Here is a 25,313-nt window from a genome sequence, read left to right as displayed (position 1 = left end):
TTGTTTCTATCAGACAGAGACTGTGTTTTCATTTATTGCATTGCTGTAGACCCAGTGTAAAGTAACACAACGCAGAAAAACAAGCACCATTTTGTCAGAGGTAAATGCTCGTGCGGGGCACATGGGGACCAACTCCAATCTAACCAAGTTTAACTCATAGCCTAATAGGCACAGCCAGGCTTGCCTCAGCTCAAATGAAAGAAATAGCTGCTCAAAGCTAGTTTCTTTCACGCCCCAGTGCCACAGCAGTAATTGCACAAAGACCTTTTTATTGTAAGTTGATTTTCCTGAGAAATGGATTCAAAAAATACTGTAAAGTGTTTATTTTTTGCTTGACCTTTATTAACCTACATCTTAGGTCTTTCCCAAGAGAAGAGTTGTTGGTAAATTAACCCTCATAGACACACACAGTAGCATTTCTGCTCTGCATCAGTAGTTGTGAAGGGAATGGGGATATGACAAGAAAATTTGGCACTATTAAACAATGTCATAGGTCAACATATGGGATTTGGTCAGAAAAAGGTTTTAGGAATTAAAATGAAAAAAAAGTTGCTTGAAGTTTACTTTAACTTTTTAATAGTATTTAATGCCACTGATTTATGGTAGGACAAGGGCAATTTTTTTTTTCTGTCTAAAAAACCAATTTCTTCTAGCATTTACTAGCTTTGATATCTAAACCATTATATGTTTACTTAATTGCTAATCAGAAAAACCATAGTCAAAACCTTGGATACTTCTGGGGTTAAGGAATGATGGATAAAAACACTTTGTGATCCTGGCCACTGTCTCTGAAACACAAGTAGCATAAATAAAGGAACCAGGAAATTAAAATGTGGATTTAACAGGCACGATTCTGTCACATCTCTCATTTTCTATATGTGGAATACAAATGCTGATATAAGGTGAAGAATTTTCTGCTCTTGCGTGTTTGTGCTCTTTGATATATTTATTAAGGTCAAATTAAATTTGATATAGTAGGTTTTATTTTGAAATGCTCTCTGAATACAACTCTGTAATTACCATGCTACATGATAGTGCATAAAGCTATAAAACTGCTTAGACAGACAAGCAATTTATATGTTATACCGAGGTGTATATGGCAAAGGATGTTAGTTTAATTGGGAGCCAAGATGTTGTAGCCTTAAATCTTAAGAGCTGGGGTGTTGTCTTGGAGACTATTTAATAGTGTAGTGAGATTTTGAAATAACATACCTGAGTTGTTGCCATATATATGAACAATACAATGTTATAAGATCTCAGAATTAAAATTCCCCTAAGGATACTAAAATTTTAACATCAAAGTGGCTGCCACAATGTTAGGATACTTCTAAAATGCTTGTCACTCTGCTGTCTCTGACCAAAGATCAGAAAACTTGTGAGAAATTAATAAAAGTATGTACCACTCTTCTTTTAAAAGAATCTATAATATATTAAAAGGGGTTTGTGTCTTTTTACCTTGTGCCAGGACAGTGAATATTAATTAAAAGAGAGAGAGAAAGAACCATCAAGAAGCAGGGAAATGTGCAGTTCGCTGTGACTATAACACCTTTGACACTGAGGGAAAACAATGTTAGCGAGGGCTTTGATGTGATAACGTGCAATTGGCAGGGATTACGTGAAGGAGAAGGTTCTGTGGGACTGTGCGAACGCAAGAACACTATCAGTCCTGGAGAAATACCTGTCAAGACAAATTCGTGCTATTTCTGATCAGAGGCTCTCTTCTGTTTAGCAGGTTCAGGGTCACATGCCTCCGCTCATGATCCCAATTTTTCCACACGACCAGCGGACATTGGCAGCGGCTGCTGCAGCCCAGCAGGGATTCCTCTTCCCCCCAGGAATAACTTACAAGCCAGGTAAGCTGACAGGGATACGAAGCTATTTACCATTTTAGGATATTAGCTGTAGCTTCTCGTGTGATCTGTCTCATAGATGATGTTACACAACAGGAGTAGCGGGTTGGAAATTAAATGTAAAATTTGCAACTCTACTTGAAAAGAAACTTCTGGTTTGAAGGAGATAGATGGAATATTGGTTATTGAATACTACGATTTTTTTTACCTTTACTTCCCACAGAATCATATGCTCTAAACATATTGACCTACTCACCCACTAATTTGCATCTGCTCTGCCCAGTGTCATTACACAAAAGCTACATATCTTTTATTAATTCTCTTATCTTCCTTATACTTGTCTTTTGTGCCAAACTTCTTAGTCTTAATTAGTGATAAATGTCAGAGCACATGTAATTTAATTAGCATGCTTCAAATGGGCAACTTTTTGTTTGATATCAATCTGAATAGTAAAAGGTTTCAGTAGTTCAATCCCAGTCATCACTGAGACTTGTAACAGGTCACATAACCTTGCAGTGAAATATGTTTTGAGATGATTTAGCAAATGTTATGATTTCTTTCTTTTTTCCTCTGAGTTTACAGGACTCCTGGGGAATTCAATTAGGGATATAATGGTTTGAAGCTACTTTCAGAGCCTCCTTGTAAACAGGGCTTTAAATGTTTAAAGACATGTTGCCAAAGGAATTCAATGTAGGAAGATAGTTAAGTAAATAAAAGTCAACCTTATTTTCATTTGTACATTCTTTGTAAGTGACCTCAGCCCAGAAGCAGCAACCTTATTTTGCTCATTAATAGTATTCCCTGTCAAGCTGCCTTTAGCATATTAACCTGATAACTAATAACTACAAAATATAAATACCCATTTCTTTTTTGACTTTAAATAAGGAATTTACAAAGTAAAGCATTGATCCTGCTCCCCCTGATGCTACTGGTGCTTTTGCAGTTGACTGCAGCAGGAGCAGGGTCAAATCCAAAGGAAAGCCTCCTAATAGATGATGTAAACAGCATACTAATTAAAAGCCAGGTTGAACCTAAAATCTCTTCTAGCAAGTTTACTTAATATTAGAGGAAGTGAGGCCAAGTAGAATTTCGGCAAGCATTTCCGTTTGTCCCACTCCGTTCTGTCCCTTTAGTCTAGAGCCATTCCTCTTTAAACATAGAATCTTTGTCTGATCATTATCTTATTTGCAGTTTCAAAAATCCCAAAGTTCTTTTCCAATTTGACAAAGTTAGTGCACTATATGGAAGAGACACCTGAGAAAGCTCTGAAAAGCAGCTAGCTCAAGAGGGCACAGAATGATAGCTGTTCACACATAGCATAGCACACAACATTTGGAGACCAAAGTGAAGAACATTTTGTCTCCAAAGACATTATAAGAATGTCTTTGTCCAGGAATTTGTCCAGGGCACCCTGGCTAATATCTTTCCTCTCACAGCAAGCAAAAGCATACGCTTTAGTTTCCTTGCTTTTGTCATTTTAATTTGAAATGCTTTCTGTGATGCTTTTCCATTGAGGTGCTTTCTAGGGACTATTAATCATTAAGCTTTCTCCAAAAGATGATACCTCCAATCACATTGCGTTGCTTGTGGCTCTGTAGATGGCTTGATACAAAAAGGACTCAGGAAGAAGAGCACCAGTATGAATTTCTGCACAGGAACGGATTTCTGCAGTAATTCCAAGGTCTTCCATATATTACCTATCCTAACACTTTATCAAGCTTTCACTACTTTATCTCCGATCCTGTCAGCCACATAGCACAAGGAGATACAGTTTTAGGCAATTTTATTACTTGCTGGAATGTAGAAAAGGAGATACATAATATATTTTAGAAGACCGAAATACAGACAGAAATCAAGGTCTGTATGTCTCAGAACTCAGCTAATGGGAAGGCAGCTTAGCTGTCTGCTAGTACATTGGAGCTTAATGGCCAAGTGATGTTAGTAAAGACCAGAAGTGACTCTGATCTGATTATAGTCAGTTCAGCTTGCATAAAATGAGATTATTTATATTTTAATATATTTATTAAGTTCTACAGCATGTGTTGCAAAGGTAGCTGGGTGGTTTAGTAGTTTCTGTTGAAGAGATAGCATGATTAAAAAAACATAACTACACTTGGTAATGATTAATTCCTATTTTTGGCACTCTCGCCACAGTAGTTAAGGAATTAATGAAACTGGAGATTAAGCTACACTCTTTCATAGAGAGGGTTCTTCAAAGTCATTTCTGAGGAATATTTATGAACTCGACTGTAGCTACCTATATTCTTCCACTTTTGTGAAGAAATGAAACTTTCACCTCTAGAACTGTCAGGTTAGACTTGCTGCTACTTCTAAAGACAGAGGGGAAAGGATATGGATTAACCCTTCAGATACTTAAGTTTTCTTTTTGGCTGCCTGTTTAGTCTCTATTTCATTTAAATCTAGTTTGACATAGGCAGGCCTGAGTTTTGACAGTGCCACTTTTCCTTGACATTCAGAAAATACAGTAAGATGGATTTCAATAATAGGAGCTGTGGGAACTGAGCACTTTTGAAACCGTGTCTGTGTCATTCGGGGAATGTCCGATGATCGTGTGCACACAGTCGTTTATTTGCTTTGCCTGCAAAAGTGGCTGGATGTAAGCCAGCTCCAGCTTGTAAGCAGAAGATCAGTGTTTGTGTGCTGCTGTAGTCGGGATAAGAAGTCCTGCCTTGGAGCACAAGTCGGGTGTGATTCTTAGTACATGACCACACAGGTGTATCTTCATTGGCTACGCGGGGACAAGCTGTTGGCTGTTTAGTTTGATGCCAAGATGGAAGCTACTGAGGACTGCTGCAAATCTACCCTTAAACACTATGTCTTTATGTAAGAAAGTGGCTGTTCCTAAATCAAGCTACACTAGGTCCTGCCCTTAATAGAAGGACGTGTTGAAGAGAGGAGAATTTAGGATCTGCCACCCTTTCAAAACGTGCACTCTTGATGCCTGAACTCCTCAGAAATGACATTACGTAGAGAAATTCTAGGAATTGCTAATACACAGCTAGAATTTCTATTAAAGTCTGACAGGACAGAGTTTCCTACTACCTGGCAGGATCCATAACATGAGGACATGAGTGTCTTCAGCCCTCCCCCCATATTTTGGAGCTATAGCAGGTGAAACAGGCCAAAGTTAGCAAGCGCTGATGACAAGTAATAATTACATTTTTTTAAAAAAAAAATCTGCTAAGTCCCATGCTTCCTTATGTATCTCAAAGTCATGTAATATAATTTTCCGGCATGGTAAGTACTAATTGAGAAATCAGAGCTGCATAGACCACCTAATTAATTTTTTATACATATTTCAGTATTTATACTGTATACTAGATTAATTAAAACTTTAGGGCGCTGTGCATCTCAAATGACTGTTGTGACTATTGACCTGCAGGCGCTTGACGAGCCTTGCAGGATACCTGGTTGTGGGGGTCACCCCTTATTCCAGTGGGAAGCTGCGACTGGCAGCTGGTAGGCAGCTAATACTTACCCAGAGATGCCACACAGTTAATAGGATTATTTTGCATTCTAAGTAGAGCAGAGCAGCTTCTCCAGTTTTCCGACTGTGACCACTCTACTTAGTAGTTGGAACTGGTGGAGAGCAGAAGTACCGTTATACCTCTTCTCCCAGTGCAAGTTGCCCTTCACTTAACCACCCACATGCATCCAGGAAGTTAGTGAGTTGGAGTATCCTTGAATATGATTAGCATGTCCCCATTAGTGCACTGGATCTGGAGGGAAATGTTGTTTGCTAGCTACTGAGTGGGACAAGGAAGGAAGACAGTACCCCCCTCCCCTTCAAGTTTTATGACTGTGAGTGAGCCAAGAATGATGATGGCAGAGTAAAGGTATGGATGAACACTGCATAGGGGCCAGATCGTTCTCTGAGCAGCAAAGCTGCTATGTGTGGAGAGCGGGAGCGGGTCTGCGTAACAGCAGTCCTCGTGACTTGGAAACCAACGATTGGTTTTGCTGAATAGTCTCCTGAAAATATTCTGTGTTATAACAGTTCGTTATCAGATGTGTAAGGTGACAATGAAACAGATTATAAAAAAAATACAGACTTTGAGGTATGGAGATTGTGAACTCCAATTTAAAGCATTTTTAAGTGATATGCTGCAGTGTATTTCACAGCATTTATTCATATTTCATGTATAGAGTGTGATTAGAATGATTGAGAAATAACTTCCATCTCTCTATCTAGGTCATTCTGTTTTAGACACAAAAATAATTTACAATGGATTTTGCTATGCTGGTAATATAAGGGAATATGAAACGAGAAATATGAAATAGCATCACCGGACAGAGCAGGTTCTCCATAGTATCACTTTGGCCAGTTACTTTTATTAACATCTTCCTTGATCCTGAGGTCCGTGCACAAAGCAACCTCTCACATCCTGTGCAGGAATATTACAGGCATAGGCATCTGTTGTGTCACCGTGATGTATCCTGACAACAACACGAGTAGAAATGTGCTCTCCTTGGTGTGTTGTTCTGCCTTGGGAAGGCCCTTCACCGAATGTATGATCCGCCAAGTCTCTTCTGACTCTGTGTTCTGTTATTCTGCGATTACAGATGAAAAGTGTGCAAGTGGCAGTTTGAGCTGCCAATGCAAAGGGACAGATTTTAAGTTATAATCCCGAGATGGAGAAACTATCGTCAAGCAGAAAGCTCTGTGAGGTGAGGAGAGTCAGTTTGTGTCTTAAAATTGGGTTTTAGAAAAGATGAGTAACAAAACCAGAACCTTCCCCTAACCTGAGTCTCGCTAGAGCTGTCTTTTCTTTTTGCTGGACTACCTTCTCCTCGCAGGTAACACCACCTTAACCTGGAAAGTAAGTCCACACATCCTATGAATAAAATCCACTAAGCTTCGTTGCTTCATCCAAGACAAGCAGAGAAGCATTTACGTTATTTCAATGTAGAATAGCATGGTACAATAGTCTGTGGCCTTTATTCGTTTGGAAATGTTGCCCGACCTGACGAATGAAACAGGAGTCTGGCATACTTCGCCACAGCTTGGAAACACCAATTGATACATACACAGCAGCAGCCAAGTGTAAACAATCAACCCCGCAACAAGGTTGAGGAAATCGGTTTGCAAAACAGGCGAGTTTTCTTCTTTCAGCAGTCTTCTCCCTCTCTCCTGGTTATCAAAGGCCAGCACGCACCAGTACCTGAAGCAGACCTGTTTGAACATGTTTTGTCTTCCTTTGTACAGAAGTGGAAGAATGGATCTGCACGCAAGCATTCCAAATCGAGAAACAAATTTGAAAAAAATTGCTGCAATATATTGACTGATTTCTTGCCAAGACAGCTACCGAGATGCTTCTTGATCCATTCTTGTACTGAGAAAATTAGAGGGGGGAAATGCGTACCTTCTGTAATTAAAAGTAAAAACCAGTCTGTTCCCTGTGTGCTGAGTTTCCTCAAGGGGAAAAAAAGAAGCACCTTTGCTCTGCTTTTACTGCTTGGTGTCAGCAAAATATTCCCTAGCTGCAAGAGTATTAATTTTTCTTCTCAGCATAATGGTACTGTTAACGCACCAGGACTTAACCATAATTCAAGGTGTTAAAATGAGAGAAAAAAACAAGGGGCAGTATTCTGTTCTAATAATACATAAATGGCATACATGTAAAATTATAATTCCCCTTAACAAAAGAAAGAACTGTAGCCAGCAGGTGAGCAAGAGAACACTATAGGGTGTGGTAGAGACATTATTAAATTAACTGTGAAGCCCAAACCTCTGTGTGTGTGTGTGTGTGTCTGTGTGTCTGTGTCTGTGTATAAAATATCTGGCTATTTCAAACTATAGAAGCATGACAGCTGTGAAAAAGGAGTGCCGCAGGGAATTCTTTTAGAGTTTGATTTTTTTAAAAATATGTTTGACATGGAAAATGTTTTAGTACAAATAAAGCAACTGGTATTGAACTTAAAAAGTGTATGTGGAGGGGGAGGGAGAAAGAGGAGATTGCTGTGTGGAACGGGAATGAATAATTCATGATATTTAAAGAAAGAATGCCTCCGAAATGTTCTGCAAGGCAGTCCATGCTGATAACTCGGATGGTTATTTTCTCCCCCATTTAAGGCATCATTAATTCAACATCTTTGTAATTTTTTTTAAACCTTGTAAGATATTTCTGAAAGAAACATTATTTAACTTACATTAGGATCTTACTTATTCAGATAATTTCATATAAATATCAAAGAGATGAGTAGAATTATTTAACCGTAAAGAGACAGCTTTAGTACTGCAAGAAAAGAATCTAGGGGTTTATGCTGCCTTTTTAAGGAAAAGAAACCCCAGCATCTTTGCAAACTAAAATCAACCTCATGGAAAGGAGAAAATAAGAGGAGATATTTTGAACATTACTCTGTAGGACACCAGTACAATATAGTGTTAGTGAATGCATTGTAGCGGAGCTTCGTATGCAATCAGAAGCCAATTGTTACTGGACTGTGTACAGGCACATACTGTGCTCAATGGTCTGATGAGGTATTATGGATATGATGCAAAGAGACCTTGTGGATTAGAAATGTACAATTTATTAAAAAAGTGAAACAACTGAACGTCTAAACTGAGCTGAATACAATAGCACTTGAGATGGTAAATAGGGAGAATTCTGCCGAGTTGATTGATTGCAAAGACTTCAGGTATTATGTTTTATTTGAGGGGGTTGACAAAAAAATCTAACTCTTGCAATGTCCTGATTATACTATTTGGGATTTCTGTATTTTCTTTCACTATTACATTCTGCTTTCAATGTTGGAAAGTTCACACAGAACGGACTGATTATTGTAAATCTCAAAAATGTGCATAAGAGCAGCCTGTTAAAATGTAGCCTACAGATAGTACATAACACTGACTTTAAATAAGAGGCTTGAGTCAAAGTGATACTCCATTAAATCATAGTTACTGTGCAATTTATCTATCACTTGGTTCATCTTTATATTTCAGATTCCACTGTTAAACAGCATTCCTTCATTGTTTACATTGCCTAAGAGTCTTAATGGCGCAGTGTGACACGTTGTTGCCGTGGCTCGGAAGTGGCAACACCCATAGATGCTATGAAATATAAAGTTGCAGTGCTTATTTTAGATCAGTAGTATTTTTTATTTTCCAGAGTATTTTTTGTTCTTTCAACGAGGAAGGCCCATACTTTTTGTTACTAGCGAGCAGAAAACAGAAATTTTAGGCTTCCTAACCTTTCCACTTGAGCAGGGCCCAGATTCTCAGAGATAGCTAAGATTGGATTTCAGGCTATTTTTAAAAGTGATCGAATTTGTCTTTTGTCTGTGGCTACCTGAAGGGAATTTTCACAGGACAGAAAACCTCCAAGCAAAAGCGCAAGAACAACCTCAGCCTGTGCTGAGGCAGACGGGTAGCTTGCCCAGGAAAGAGCCCCTTCGTACTGAAAGAAATCACCCTGCGTCGTACGGGGCTGACATTTCTCAGAGTAGAATTATTAATGCTCTTTTGAGGCAAATGCGGCAGCAACTATTTTTTTCCTGTGGGAATTGCTGAGGTTTCCTAGGGTATCTTGCCTACGTGTTTAAGCCCCATTTTGTGCCCGAGTTCCCGTGCTTGCCTGGCACATTGCTTCGGCAATGGCAAGTCGGGAGTATCGCGTTTAAGTTTTGCCATTTGCCTACCAGCTATCTGCTAACAAAAAGTTCCAGGGGAGCGTGGCAAGCCCGTGCCCAGCTCCGCCTTTTGTTTTTTGCAGATGTTTCGGCTTAGAGGAGCGCTGGAGAGCCCCGGCAGCGCCGGGGCCCTGTTTGCGCTTGTCGGCCGCTCTGCTGCGCTCATTGTCTGAACCTGCTGCATTGTTCTCCGACAGGTGAGAACTACCCGGTGCAGTTCATTCCCTCCACGATGGCAGCTGCCGCTGCTTCTGGACTCAGCCCTCTGCAGCTCCAGGTATGTGCCAGAACAAAAAAACGTGGGACGCCAGCCAACATTTTAGGGGGAAACTGTGAGCCAGCTGTATGCTAAATAATAGTCTGCATGTTAAATAATTTTTTGAGCACAGCCCAGGAGGATTAACACCTTGTGTACTTACGGCGCTGCAGCTACGGCAATGTGCGGCCAACCTTGATGCTAGCAGTGGAAGACGTCGTACTGTGTATTTCAATCAATCAGTGGAGTTGTTGGTATTTTTTTAATTATATGACCAGCAGTCAGGAGATGTGTTCAGAGATCTTTTCCCACTTTATTAGAGATCTTTTCCCACTTTATTTTCATTTAGCCTTTTCCCTCTGGCTGCACTGTACTACCTTTAGTTGGGGCAGGGAGTGTAGCAGAATAAATGTGCGCTACTCAATTTTTTCTTTTGCTCAGACAGTGTGGTGTTGACGATACAATAAATTGCAAACTCTCTTAGCTTCTGTATTTAGGTAATCTTAACCTTTCCATGCATTAAGCTGGTCTGATGCCAAGCACAGTCAGGAGCCTTGGTTTGGTCGTTTGTTTATTTTTGGCATATATAGAACTAAATGTTGTGAAAGAATGATTTATGTGCCGTATTATTAGCTAGCTTTTTGTGGCAAGAAGTTTTTAATTTCACAAGAAAAGACACAACAATGTCATAAATAATGAAAAAGCAGTCAAAAGCTTTCAGAGTTAAAATGTGTGGAAAGCAAGTGACAGTGAACATGAGAGGAAAAGCCATTAAAGATGCATGTAACTATTTGCAAGCAAGCCTTTGAAACCCCTGTTTGAGTTAGGTTACAGTTAGTTTCAGATACAAAGTAGGATAAATAGTGCCTAAAGTAGCAAAGTACTGCCATATTAATGCTAAAATATCTATTTCACTTACCCTTCCACAATTATATTGTTTTCGAAGGGAGCATTCAAATTAAAAATCCTGTAGTCTTTATCCCATGCATGTAGCTGGTATTCTTGTTGCAGAGCTAGCTTAGGGTAAGTGAAAACAAGAGCAGAACTGAATGTTCAGTGACAGTCCAAAACTGGCTAAAAAGATTCCTTGAGCCTGTGGCTGACCTACCCTAGAATCAAAACCTGGACAGACAACATCCTGACACTGCAGAGAAAGATGACCTAAAAATACTTTGGGGAGACATTAATATTAAGACTGTATCTAAGACATTTCCAAGCCTGAAACTGAAGAGCAGTTTTTCAAAAGGAACAATTACAGGTACCCAATTTCACTGCTTTGAAAATCTGCATTTGAATAATTATTTAAGTTCTGTTAGCTTTAGCTAAGAAAATACTTCAGAGATCAGCTTTGCAAACAGAGATATGGTTTTGGCCACCTTTGAAATGCAATACAACAAATAGTAAACCTACACAAGACTGTAGCACAGGAAAAGATAAAAACTATTCAGCTGCTAAAGAACACGGTGTAAAACATTCTCAGCTCTTTTGCAAGAATCAGTTGTAGCTAGGATTCATAAAGCTATTTGCATATCAGCCTTGTTTTAGAATACCATTTTATTAATGTGCAGAAATGATTGGCAATGTTGTTTAAACCACTAGCACAATTAAAGAGCAAACAAAACATCTAACAAAGTGCTGCAAATAAATTGAAAAACATTTGAGTGTTTTAGGGGCCAGAATTTCCCTTCAGATATATTTATTTAATTTTTTTTTCATTGTTTCCCAACTTTTTATTTTTTTTTTGAATTTCATCCTTGTGGATTTTCAGAACCTTTATAACTAACATTTCATGGGCATAATACCTAACTAACACTTTGGCCTTCAGATGCTTCCTGTTTATCTGTTTGTCAAATAGGCTGAACCTAACTGTATTTACTCCTAGTATTAATTTTCTCTTTGTGTAATTTCTCTCAATGTTCCCTAAAAGAACATTTTATTTGGGTGTGTTTGAGGAAGGAAATTTGGTGTTATACCTGATGGATCATGAGAACTATTAGGGGAGTAGCCTTTCAGCTCATTTTCCATCTTTGCTTCCCTTCCCTGTTCTTTCTCCGTCCTGCTCCCTTTCTTCCGTGCACCCCACCCACTTATTTATTTACACCATTCCTGTGACTATGGTGTCTGAGTATTTCCCAACTGCTGAGTATTTTCCCAAGTATTTTCACAGCCGGTGGGAGAAGTAGCTAATTCATATGCAGCCGTGCTTTTCTTTCTCTCTCTCTGTGTGTGTGTGTGTGTGTGTGTGTGAGTGTGGGGGGGGGGAAGAGAGAGAGCGATCGAGAGATCTATGTTTGAAGAACTTGGTGAGGGAAAGCTACTTCCAATAAAAAACAGTTTGCATTAGCTGTAGCATTTTAACTTTACCATCACATTCTTATTTCTTGCAAAACTGTATTCCCTAATTCATATCCAGCTTCAGTGAAAATTCTCTCTAGCTTCAGACTTTTAATCTCTCCTCTTTTTTCTCTTATGTTGTTGGGGATGTCCGTACCTCAGGTAGGTGGTAGCAGCAATTTTGTGTTCTTCATCTTTCTGTGTGTCAGGACAGCTTGGGTGGAAGTTCTGACTCTAATAGCCTAGAGAACAATTTACTCCCAGCTACATCACATAACAATAACAATTATTCCGCAGAGAATGTTTCTCCATGGGAAATTTATAATTAACGGCTTGCCAATTTTATTGAAGCTATTTAGCACATTGATATCAAAATGCATTTTCTCTGGATTGTATGTTTGTGGTGCACCGGTGGATTATGTATCACCTCGTGTGAAGAAATCTGTATTGAAGTCACATCTGGTAATCTCTGAAGTACCTAGTTTCAATCTCATAGGCCTTGCATAAAATGAAATTGAAATGTTCTCCTTCATCAACAGAGCTGAGTAAAGAAACTAAATTTTGACCCATCCACTCTTAATATTTTGCAGCATATTGATTAGCTAGCATATTGATTAGCTAGCTGTAAAACACCATAAATATTTTGTTGTAGCTTTGAATATCCTGAAAGAAAGTTATAATTACCGCATGTTTATGCTGGTCTGTGTTCCCGAAGTGGTGGCGTGCTGTGCTTTGGTTTGGCTTTAGGTAGATTCTTTTTTATCTCTGTGCTGATCTCATGAGGGCAGCATCAATGATGGTGTCACACCAGTTTCCTCAACAACTTGACCAAGACAAGCATGGTAGGACCAAGCCTTGTTAGGACTCTGAGTGAGAGCCTTGCTGATGAAGGAACAGGCCTCTAGGTTTGGTCTAAGAAGTGGGACCAAGCTATTTCTGTTCACCTCTCCAGCTTCAAACAACTGTGAGTGAATCCTGCCAAATCAGCCTTCTGCTAAATAGTTTACTGATATATTACCAAACACACCTGTAGCAGGTATGCGTAGTGATGTGTGGACCAGTTAAGATGCATGTGTGTAACACAAGCATGTTGCTGTAATTAATCAGTGTGAGCAGTAAAACGTATCAGTAATTTTCCATTTGCTTTTATTGCCTCCTTTTCTGGAGTTTCTCTCCTTCCCTCTTTTCCTGAATTTTATCCCTACTTTTCAGATGTTTGCACTGATATTAACTGACTTGAGATATGCGTGTACAGCAGTCTTGCTAAAAGAGTGAGTCTGATCGTGAAATGAGTTTTCCCAACTTCCATGCTGCTAGTAGTAGTAACTTAGATACTGGGAAGTCCCGTGGTGGCTGAGTTGGCACCTAGGTGTCCTCACTTTCAAACAAGGAATATTACTGCATGCCCTTTATTGTTTAAAAATCTGTTTTCATTCTTACATATTTCTATAAAGCAGTTTATGTAATAAATAAGGAAATGTCGCAACTCTCAACCACCACTGATAAACTGTTGATAGAAATGGAAGCAGTACAATGATGCGAGCTGAGTTATTCCTAAACAAAGTGAGCTCTAGGAAAAAAAGCAAAACAGAAAAGCTTTAGTTCATAACTTTTTCCCCAAACTATTTGTGTAATTTGTCCTTTGAAATTTATCGCTTATAACACTAATGAACCTTGGCAAGTCTTAACTATAGTTGCAGCTGTGTTCTTGAAGCCTGAAGTTTTTATAATCCATTAAAAAAATTTTAATTTTAACTAAACACATATTTGTCTCTTCCTATTCTCTCCTCCCACCTCATCCTACTCCTCCGTACTCTCCTCTAATTGCAGACAAAGTAAATGACCTTTTGTTATACCGCTGGGTGCGGATCCAGTGCGCTGCTGAAGCATTGCATAGCCTGCCTCAGGGGCACAATATTAGTCGAGTGAAGGCCAAAGAATGCTATTTTTAGTTGAACAGTTCAGCAGATGGAGGCATGAGTACTCATATATCTGAAGGTTGAGGGGTTTGAACCATTAATTTTGATAATGTATTTAACCCTGGGAACAATCAGAAACTGTAACTCTAAGGTTACAATGCTTTTGACCTTTAGAGAACAGAGGGCACTCAGTACAGTAAACAATATATTACATTTCTACTTATTCCAATTCTCTCACACATATAAATTTCAGGACACAGTTGACATTTGCTTTCCTCAGCTATTTTAGTGCTGGTCCTTAAAGTAAGGCAAGAAGAATGTGCAGGAAAGAGGCCAATGTAATGCGACAGTCATGTAAATATGGCCTTTAAATAGCTAAGATGTTAGTTGTGGCATTTTATGAAGAAATATTATTCTAGGGAACTAGAATCTTGGTGACTTATTATTCCAGAGAAAAAGTTGTTTTAGTGGACTGCGTCTCTTTATGGAGTTTCCTTTATAAGTTGTAACCTTAAAGCAATTTTTTAGTTGGGCTAATGTGATCTGATAGTGATAGCTTACACTGGAGGTGATTTGGTCCCACTCTGGTACCACATCATGCAAAGTGATGTACCTGCCTTATGTCTTATTAAATGATGCATGCTCCTCTTCAACAAATATTGCAGTTAAATATCACGCAGCTTAAGTATTTCTAATTAAAATATCTCCATGTGTCAGCATATTGGTAATGCATTATTTTAATCCATTTATTTTGTTTATGAAACAGTGACATATGTTTAGATTGTGAAATATATGAGCCTTAAAAATCATTTTATTGAAGAAAATTAATTTCTACAATGCTGTCTCAGTAATGTGTTCACTCACCCAGTCAGTCAGTGGCGGGGCTGCCAGTCTTAATGTTGGTTAGACACAGTTTAACAGTTTTGCCTGACATAACACTCTCGGATGTAGGCAGTAATAATTTTTTCAAATGCAAAAACCGTGGGGTTTTCCTTACTCTTTTTTTAACACAATGAAGAATGGCGATTGGGTAAATGTGAAAGAGATTTGGTGAGACCAATCAAAATTAAAACCAGCTAGTTACCTTTTCAAAGTTAGACACCGTAATTTGTTTGTCAGCGGGTAGATGTTTGGGTCAGCGCTGTGAGTGAGTGACTGTCAGCGGGAATTCCTACAAGACAAGTAATTTCCCTCAATGTATTACTGACAGATTGCTCACTTCTTCGAATCACTAGAGAAAACAAACTTAATATTGTTACAGGCAGAGTTTCTGTCTTCATTAGCCTTGTAGAATGATTTTATCTAGCATTCAAAGACTACTGAGCTCTAGGTGGGCATATTTTAACAGAATGTTCCTTATTATGATACAGTGAATAGTGGCCTAAATTAAGGGAATGGTATGTGCAAATTTCAGTATATGGAAGTAGTAATTTAAATATTTTGGTCTTTTTCTTATACAGAAATATAGATAGTAGTAGAGGAAGGAAAGCGGTTAAAAGAAGATTTTATTAGGGCTCTGAGAGACCAAGCAAGCCCTTTAATGAAAATAAAATTAAAATTATGCCAAGCTTGCAATACTTAGGAAAATTTAATTAAAATCAATGAAATAGTTATACTTGTTCCCGTTTTCTACTTGAATGTTTATGTCTCTGTATGTAATATCTGTGTTATCAAGTTGAATTATATCAGTGGCAGTATCAACGAAAATGATGTCATTGAGTCAGTATTTTACTCTGTGACCCCCTTTCTTTGCAGAATTTCTTAATCCTACATCTTCTTTTTTACTTTCTCACCTTCATCCCTGAATTATCTGCCCAAATGATTTTCATCAAGAAATGACAGCACATCAAAATTGAGACTTTCTGCAGGAATATACTGATTTTGATGAAATTATTGCCAGGAGAATTTTTGTAGCTGCTCGAGTGATGTCGTTCCTGGTCGAAATGAGAGGCAATTTCGCTGTTCTCGAGTTAGTAAAAGCAGACAAACAAAACAACGTTAGCTGGAATAACCAGCTTGAAACCTCACAGCTGCAAGACCCTTTTCTCACCCATAAAATGGCCTGCATCTCCAATGGCTGCCTTAAACAGCCTGTCTTCGTTACTCTCATTTATTCCTGCTTAATGAAACAATGTCACAGTATTTAACAAATAAAATACAGGAAATTTTAAGAAAGACACTGTTTCTATAGTGCCACTGTTTCTATAGAACCACTACAGTGGTTCTAGTACTTCACACTGGGATGTGGCAAACCAAAATCGGGTCCTTGGCCAGCCGTTTCCCCCGCACTGCAGGAAGTGCTTTAGCCACCGGCTCGTACCTAGTTCTCTTTTTCCGTTCTTTTCAAATGACAAACCCTTTCTCTGCTCAGGGAGCTACTTTTTTCCTGAGTCTGCTCTCTTCTCCCAGGCTGCAAGACTTTTCAACCAGGCAGCTAAGGATCAGGCACCCAGCCTGATTCCCATCTTCCGCACCTTTAGGTTTTTCCCAAGTAGGACAGCTGCCTTGCAGGTCCTTACGCTCTGTTACAGGAAGAATTTACCATTAAGATCATATATGGCACAGATACTAACTTGTTTATCAAGAAACTCATATGCTTTATAACCTGGGTGGCAGGAGGTTTTCCTATGTCTCTGTTCTGTGTCAGCATGGGAGCTCCAGCCCAGCTGACCTGAAGGGCTGAGCCCTCAGCCCGGACAGGATGTTCTTGCTGCCTTCACCGTGGCTGCCCCTTGCTGAAAGCCCAGGCTCTGTTTTAAAATAATTGTGCTTTGCAAAACTCCCTTCTAGGGGGGTGTATCCACTCGGAAGCCAGTAGGAAGCAAATAAATTACTGCTGCACTTACTGATAGAGCACTGGAGGCCAGTACTACAGAGTGTCTTCGGGGGACGAGCACATTTCATAAAGCTCTTTTAGGATTGTGGCACCCCCTTGGGGGACAGGCTGACTGGGAGGCTGCTTGGAGCTGCCAGTTGGACTCCTTCAAGCTCTCTAGAAATGGATATGGTGTATGCCTCATAGGAATTAGCTGTGAGTGAGTCTGTTTCTGGAAGCTTACAGTTCTGATGATAACCTTGGAGAAAGCTTAATTTGGCTACTGATTTCAAAAGTGAAGGGTTTTTCTTTTTTTCATGTGAAGGTATTAACATATTTGGATGTTTAGGAACTTAGCATCAGTCAGATTAAAGACAAAGATTTTTTTTCATTAAGCTGGCTCTATCTACAAAGGAAAAATTCACTTCTGTATCATCATTGCTGCAGAAAGAGAAAAGTTAGTAATTCATTTCTCATCTGAAGTAAAAGTTACAAGAATTATGGTAGTTGAAAGAGACCTTCTAGATGTATATACACGGACACACACACCCACATACATGCTCACAAGAAATCTAAGAATTCTAAAGTTCATGGACTGGAAAGATATCATCAACTGTGTTATTTTCAAGGGCCTTCATTATAGAAAGAGAATATTTCCTCCCATTCTCCCTGTGCAGACAAAAAGAGAAATTAATAGGAGACAAGATAGATCTCAACAAATCCATTTGTAGATATTGCTCTCACTAAGTAGAGCCTTTTTTAGATGATGAAATGTGAAGGCTGTAGCATCCTTGCACCCTGATTATCTCAGATGTTGTCCATATATTTATCTGTGGTGTTTTTAGAATCCATATGATTGAGAAAATGGAAAAGCTTGCTAACTTTGCAAAATATTGGAATCATCTGTCCAGGTTAGACTTGGCCTGAAGGCTACATGTGGCTATGGGGCACAACAGAAGGTCTGCAGATCACTCCCAAAATAAAAGGGGAGAGAGGAGCATCTTAAGCCATAATTGAAGAAAAACATGACGTGTTTAGATGTCAGTACTAAAGGGCCGTAAAGGGATTATTCACAAGATTTAAATCCAACACTAGTGAAGTCAACACAATGGAGCACATATTTTGGAATTATGTAAAATTGAAATTAGGGATGATAACTGGAATTACAGAAAGTAGCTAAGTATAAAAACAAATGAAGTATTTCACATGCAGAAATAGTAAGAATTGACATGTCTGCTGGGCCTTTTGGAAGTGAAGTGAGCAATAAAAAGAGGTAAACTCTTTTCAAAGAAGTTGCATGATTTGTCCTATGCATTAGAAAGAAAGACAAGTCACCAGATTTAACTAGACTACAGCTATATTAAGTAACACGTCTGGGAACTCTTCACAGTAATTCATCCGGTACAAGCCATCTCTTCTGCTACAGTCTTCAAGACCTAGGGGAGGGCTAAAATCAGGCCTCATAACCCTTTTAATCTGGTCACAACAGCGTTGCTGAAATATCATCACAACCTTCCATTATCAGAAGTCTCAGCAGGCTTATGCTAAACACTCATTTGCTTGTGTAAAATACATCAAGTTACAATGAATTTGTAATATTAACTTCCCAGTTACCTGGTTTTGAGGTGTAAATGTGAATTTTTTTAGATGTGACTTTTATAAGCCCATGTTTTGCATAATTTTGCATGCACTTCTTTTAAGGAAATTATTTAATTCTCCTTGAAGGTACATGAAAGTTGTATGGTAAAAGATCAGTGTGAGAGATCTGCTAAGCAGCCTGTAAAGCACAACTATTTTTAATGCCTTAAAATAACTGTAAACTGGGCTTGTTTTCACCTTCACAAAAAAAAATCACTGCTTTTTTTTTTTTTTCATTTAAGTATACATTTTAAATATGTGGACTTAGCAGGTAACCCAGCAGGCTGAATGGAGACAAACCATTTTTAATGGTATGTTAATTGAATGGGATGCTAGAGATGCACCTGAGTGACTTTTTTTCCCAGATATGCCCCAGCTGACTGATAAAGCTTCTCCTGATCGGTAGAGCCAGTATATATTTATTATATTCCTGTCTTTTTTTCATTTTTGCCAGTGAAAATAATAGAATGGCTGCAAGCTACCATATGAGTTGCCTGCGTCTCTTATAAAAGTGTAAAAGCAATATGGCTTCAAACCCCAAGAAGCACTTTTGAAAATCCAGATCTTAATTTTAGAGCTGGTTCAGCATCTTCTCACAAAGTTAGGATACATATATAGGAGTTAAGAGAGGTAGTTTAGTTGAGACTGACCCTATTTCCTGACTTGCTCCTGTTTATTGGGATGGTGGCTCATCATTCTGTTATGGGAGCCTGCAGAGATTTTTGCCTCTCAGGGTGATTAGCAGGAGTAGGTGAGTCTTGGGTTTTCTTGTTCTGTGTCTGTACAATTCTGGAAAATACTGCAGTAGCTATAAATGACATTTTGTCCTTCTGGGTGGTCAGATGAATATATCTATTTTAGGTTTTGAGAAATATTTCTAGAGAAGATTTGTTGCCACTTACGTTTTACATGTACCGATTCCTTTTACTTTTACCAATCCCTCTGATTTTCTGCCTGCCTATTTTGTTGCCAGGCTGCCGAACCTAGAAAGCAGCCATTGCACAGCCTTCTTCTGTCCTGGTTTGATGTTATCCCCTGTAGGATTAGGAGAATAATTACATTTTTAGACCCCTTCAGCTAAGATTGTCTACATTACTGGCAATTGTACCAGTGACATGGATGTGTGCTTACTAGGAAACTCATTCACCAACTCATTTCACACGGATCAACAAGCAGTTACTCATAATTGCTTGTAATCCTGCTGACATGAGCCAGAATAAAACTACTGACTTCCCTGACAGAGCCCATCCTACACGCTACCATTTCTCTTTAAATATAAAAATATATAAAATTCTGAAATACAAAATTTGATGAGCTTTAATAACTGTCATCAGTTCAGCAAGCTTATGTAAGTAATTGTTTTTCAATCATATAATTTTGTTTTTCTTATAACTGTTCTCTTTAGGCTTCTCCTTTCTAGCCTAGCTTTAGTCTAAGACACATTTCCATGCATAAGTGAGTGACACTGTCTGAATTCTGGAGTTAACAGCTTTTCATATGGACCCCTTGTATTTGTTATTAAAAGTTGTGTTAGCAATAAGGAATAAAGAAATGATTTTTGGAGGAGTTTCTGAAAGAATATCAGGAAGCATTTTAAATTCCATGTGTGAAAAATTTGAGTGCTGCATCACCAGAGAAGGTAATATTAGGATAGTACAAAATGAATGAGGAGACTGTGTTCTGATGCAATGAGTAGAGCTGGTTGTATTTTCATTTTAAGTAAGTGCTGCTTCTTTGCTTTCCCTGGAGGTAAGAGTTGAGTTCTACAAATTAGACCCATTGTCTGCAGCTGTCTTTGGAGTCATGCATCCTGCTACTTGCTTCCTTTCCTAGGTGAGCTTGTTACTCTGTTAACTTTGATGCTATGCCTGACTTTGATGAGGTAAAATTTATGCTATAAAAATGCCCCAGATGAACACTAGTAGAGGCAAATATACAAAAATCATTAAAAGATTTATCTTCAGCATTTCAGATTATTTATTGATTATTCATCATCCACTAGAAACTTGAAACAATTTTTTCCAGCAAATACAGCTTTCCTTTGCAGTGACTAAGTTTGCATTGAAGGTTTCCAGACTTAATTGAACTTACATTTTATTTCTCTTTTTACTTCTGTATCAAATATATAATAGTTTTAAGCAAAGTGTGCCGTAGTTATCATGGAACATCATAACAGATTTGAAGATTTCCTGCCAATTTCCAGGCGGTGTGGCACATCATATAATCTGATAGAATCACATATTAAATCTTGTTCTTCTTTACTGTACATGGTAAGCAATGGTAGTCTGCAAGACCTGCACTCTAAAAGTAGCTTATCAGCGTTCTGACAGAATTAAGGGAAGGTATTCAAATCTTTGTGCTAAAGGGGAGGATTTTTGTGACATTTGTGCTATCTTCCTTTAGAGAAAGTGGCTATAGACATTTGATAAAGTTTTTACATATTGCTGCATTGTTTTATCTTGATATTTACAATATCGTATTAAGATAGCAGGCTTTTATTAATGCCCACATTTTATCTTTAATAGGAGTACTTCCTAATCATATTCAACTGTACCTCATTCAGACACTAGTAATGCTTCTGCAAGTGCAGTGATAGTGTATCCACTTTATGAGAAAATACTGACAGATTCACAGAAAAGTGTGTTGGAGGTGGGGGACTGAAAACTGCTTCACAGCTTATGGGTATGGATGCTCCCCCTGTGCTGCGACAGGACAGGGGAGCCCGCAGGCCCTCATGGGCTGTGTGCCGCGGTACAGAGAGGTTAGCCACGTCCGCCAGCGGGGCAGCGGAAGGGCTAAGGCTGGAGGCTGCACCCTGAGAGTGCTCCCCAAGAGCAGAGGGGAGGAAGAATCCCAGTTAAACAACCTCTCAGGAGGTGCACCTCTTGGGAAAAAGTACCACCAGAAGGTGTTTCAAAAGCATGCTTACAGGGTTTGATTTTGCTTTCAGAAGAGACTCAAAGAGTTTGCACTATTCCATTATTGTTTCTAGCAAAAATCTAAGACAATGCCAAGTGGAAGAAATGAGACTTGTTAGGATTATTTTATTCCTTATCATAATCTGATCGGGACCAACTAAAATGCTAGCTCTTTTTGTTATCCCTCAAGATAGTATTTCAATGTTTCAATGACAGAAAAGACGCTTACGGTTTTAAAACTCCCACTTTATTACCTATAGTACGTTGTAAATACTTAACAGAAGCCTCAGCTCACCTTCTGTTTTAAGCATTTTGTATAAAGAGCAGTTCTTGCAACCACTACAAGCAATTTGTGGCTTACATACTTCTGTGCTTTTTCTTCTTCCATCCTCTTCTTACTCCATAAAGAGTTCACCCAGGGAAAAAGTAGGGCCTTTTCCTCCGTTAGGTGATGAGCCCGGATTGTGTGGAAAGGGCAATTTTTATTACCATGTTCTCCATGCTGCCCTTTGTCTAGGATTCTTCTCCAAAGTACTCAATTTGAGATAGCAAATGGTCAAACCTGAGCGTTTCATGTTTGTTTTTGTCTCCATTTATAAAGATTTTTTAGTGCTACCTCCATAGAGCTGTGCAACTGCAGTATTTCATTCCCTTGGTTTTTCTGTTCCCTGCTTTGTGTGGCAGCCTCGGTGCATGCAGCAGGTTGCATGCCAGCAGATGAAACAGATGTTCCGGCCATACTGGAATGGAGCGGCATGCTGCATCAGGACCTGGATATTCCTCTTGACATCTGGACGCTGCTGGGCTGGGAAGCCTGCCTTAGGCCAGGAGGCTGGAGGAGCCTTGTGGCAGTGAGCATAGGGTCTTTGCTGCTCTTTAAGCGATTAGTGCACTGAAGCAGCAATAATGCTGAATTATCGCTTGGTTGCGTTCTTCTAAGGAATCTTGGGACAAAGAGAGAGTCAAGGAGGAGTATTTACAGTAAAGTCATCTTCAGAAAGACAAGACTAATTGCCATATATTAAAAAGCTTTCTTTCAAATGATTTAATAGTAAAATTGTCATGGATATTTCAGGAAACTTTTTACAAAGCAGTAAACAAATAGCTCACAGAAAAGCCTCCCTTTTCTAATGTTTTAAAAATCATTAGGATGAAAAAAAGACAAATTCAGCTACTTTCCGATTTCATGGTCTGGTCAAATTGTATGAAAGAGACAACAAAATGCAACTGAGGACATGAAATTAAAGGTATACTGATGTTCCTTCCTACTAGAGACAAAAATGTGAACTTCTAGTAGCTGCAGGCAAGAATATTAGAGAGGGGAACTCTCTCACTTACACATGGGTTCTTTATAATTTCACTTTATCAAGTTGAAAATTGTGCTGCATGTGCTGCTGGAGCCTAAATTGTCTGCTGCAGCACTTTCCTTTATGGTGGATGTTATTTAAACACAATAGACGTAGCATATTGCATGGAAATAGATGTTTAATGTTTTGTGATTACTAGCTGTCAGAGGAAATAGCATTCAGCCTGGATTCCCCCCACCCTTCATAAATTGTCAATGTTAAGACCGATGTGTTTAAATGAGGGTCTCTCAAACAAATTATAGCTTTTTGGAAACCATCAGGTAATATTTTGAAGAAGACCAGTTTGTTGCTCTCATTTAACCTCTAGTATTCTAAAGGGGTTGTATTTAATTAACACTGGCTAAAGGCCTGACCTGAGAGGCAACCAGAAGTGATTGAACTGCATTTTCGGATCCAGGCTGTAATCTGTTGGGAGAGGAATAATAATAATAAAAAAAAATTAGAAAGCACCATTTACTGAAATCCTTTCTAACTAAGCTGTATTTCAATGGGCCATTTAATGCTCAGATGGACAAAGGTATTACTTCAGTCATTGAATTGTATCAAACCCCTTCTCAAAGGCCCAGTTTAAAAACTCTACAGGAAAAGTGGCTTAGCATCGTATTCTCAGCAGAGTAACACTCAGTCTGTTTGGAAAAAGAAAAAAAAAGAAAAAGAAAAAAAAGAAAAAGGAAAAGAGTGAAATGAGATGAGGCACAACCACCAAGTCAGTGAGGATTTCTGCCTCTCCCTCCAGTCAGTGGCTTCACAGGGGAGCTGCTCGTCAGGGTGCAAGAGTTCCATATTCACTACAGAAGGCTTTCAAAAAAAATTTTTTTTTTTCAGTCGCTGTTATTTTGTTCCCCTGGTCGGTCAGCTTTTGGCGGTCGGTCAGCTTTTGGCCTGCCCTCTGTTCCTTCTTGACATGGCAGAAATGTAGCTTTTTCTCTGGGGACCTTAGCAGCAGTACCTGTACTTCACAGGGTTAGATTTTTGACTCACTCTAGATTCACACTGGAAGAAATAGCAAGTCTAGTTTAACTGTCACAGACTCAAACACTTATAAACTGAGTAGTTGTTTTATTTCATTAGAACCAACAGTATTCTGTGGCAATGTGAGATATTTAATGTATTGTCTAAACTTTAATTATATAGACATTTTAGGATACGTCTTTGAATTCCTGTTTTTTGCTGGAGTAAACTTTTCTTTTGCAATTTTGATGCTGCCTCATTAAAAATTCCCAGCAGCCTCATAGGGTGATAGGGTGACATTATATCTTGGAAACTTGTCAAGGTGCTGTAAAACTAATAAACCAACTGCTTTACTTCCTAAGGGGAAACAAGTACAGTGTTACAGAGGCAACTGCCAGGTGCCAAATTATATACATTGTCTTACCTACTTGCAATGATTGATAATTTATTTTAGCTCTAAGCATTCTTTCTTGGCTTTGTCCACAGCTTTACAGTAAACAGGTTGTGAATAGGCAGTTTCTGAGAGATTGTATTTAATTGTCATAATATAATGAAACCAAAGGCATTTGTGTACAATCTTGGGAACAATGCCTAAAATTGAGCTGCTTGCGTTTAGGCAGCAAAGCGTTTTTGAGCATTTTGCCCTTGATAAGCTATTTTGATGGCCATTTCTACTTCATTACGACAAAGGAGGTAAAAAAAAGAATGAGAAACATTGTTTCCAAGCAAAACAGAAATGATCTTAAGAGCACCTTAATGCACATGTGCCTGGAGGCAAGTTCAGGTCTCCATTAGCTCTGTAGCATTGCTCCAAATTTACATGGCTGAAACAGAGAGGGATTTGGGATTGGATGTCTGTGCTGTCAGGCCGTGATGATAAACAGGTGGGCACAGGAAGAAGCGAATAGGTCTTTAAATGTGGGTTATGAAGCAGGGATCTATTGTCTTCTCAGTCCATCTTTTTTTTTTTTTTTTTTTTTTTTTTTTTTTTTTTTTTTTTGGTCAGAACAGCACTATTAAATATGGGACCAGAATGTATTCTCTGTAAGTTCTTTATTTAAAAATAAGCAATGTTGATAACATTTAAAGAAAAATCAGCCAAATGGTAATTTCATTTTAATTTTACGTTTCCTATTACATTAAAATTTAAATAGATTACGCTATAGCTGGCAATACTAATTCAATCTCTTTCAATACAAGCACATAATATGACAAATAAAGCCAAAATTTTAATAATACTGCAAGATACAGGAACCATAGTATGCCAGAATAAGTCAAGGTCAAAAAGGTCTATCATTTCTTTAGAATATGTGTCACTGTGATCATCTAGTCCATGCATATTTTGATCAGGACCTATTATATACTGTGTGACTGTTCTTTAGCAAGCAATGATAATTTGCTTCTTCAAAAGCTGAGGCAAAAAATCAAAATCCGTGTAGAACAGATATGGTACTGCTAATTGTTTTCCCCAGTAGATGTCTGGATCTTTGTCACTGACTTATTTCACAGATCCCCTTAACATCTGTCCAGCAGACTGTGGACTTTATTAGCAGACAAGAGACCCACCAGACTTAGAGCCTGCTGGGTCCGTCTTCATCTTCACAGCTGTGGATTA

At 38.6% G+C, this 25,313-nt stretch overlaps 1 protein-coding gene across 13 annotated transcripts in view; it reads left to right on the top strand.

Moving 5' to 3' along the window:
- Nucleotides 1-25,313, top strand: part of SOX6 (SRY-box transcription factor 6) — a 366,958-nt gene that overhangs the window by 272,929 nt on the left and 68,716 nt on the right. For 11 of the 13 annotated variants that reach the window (XM_062576051.1, XM_062576039.1, XM_062576046.1 and 8 more), the window contains 2 exons: nucleotides 1,730-1,853; nucleotides 9,698-9,777. In XM_062576051.1, coding sequence (XP_062432035.1) covers nucleotides 1,730-1,853; nucleotides 9,698-9,777 — 204 coding nt within the window. The remainder of the gene's footprint in view (nucleotides 1-1,729; nucleotides 1,854-9,697; nucleotides 9,778-25,313) is intronic. The other 2 variants (XM_062576052.1, XM_062576050.1) reach the window with 1 other exon arrangement.

The sequence above is a fragment of the Rhea pennata genome, chromosome 5 (assembly GCF_028389875.1).
Source record: "Rhea pennata isolate bPtePen1 chromosome 5, bPtePen1.pri, whole genome shotgun sequence".
NCBI classification, from domain to species: Eukaryota; Metazoa; Chordata; class Aves; order Rheiformes; family Rheidae; genus Rhea; species Rhea pennata.
The sequence above is the reverse complement of the archived record's forward strand: the minus strand, read 5'-3'. Positions and strand labels throughout refer to the sequence as shown.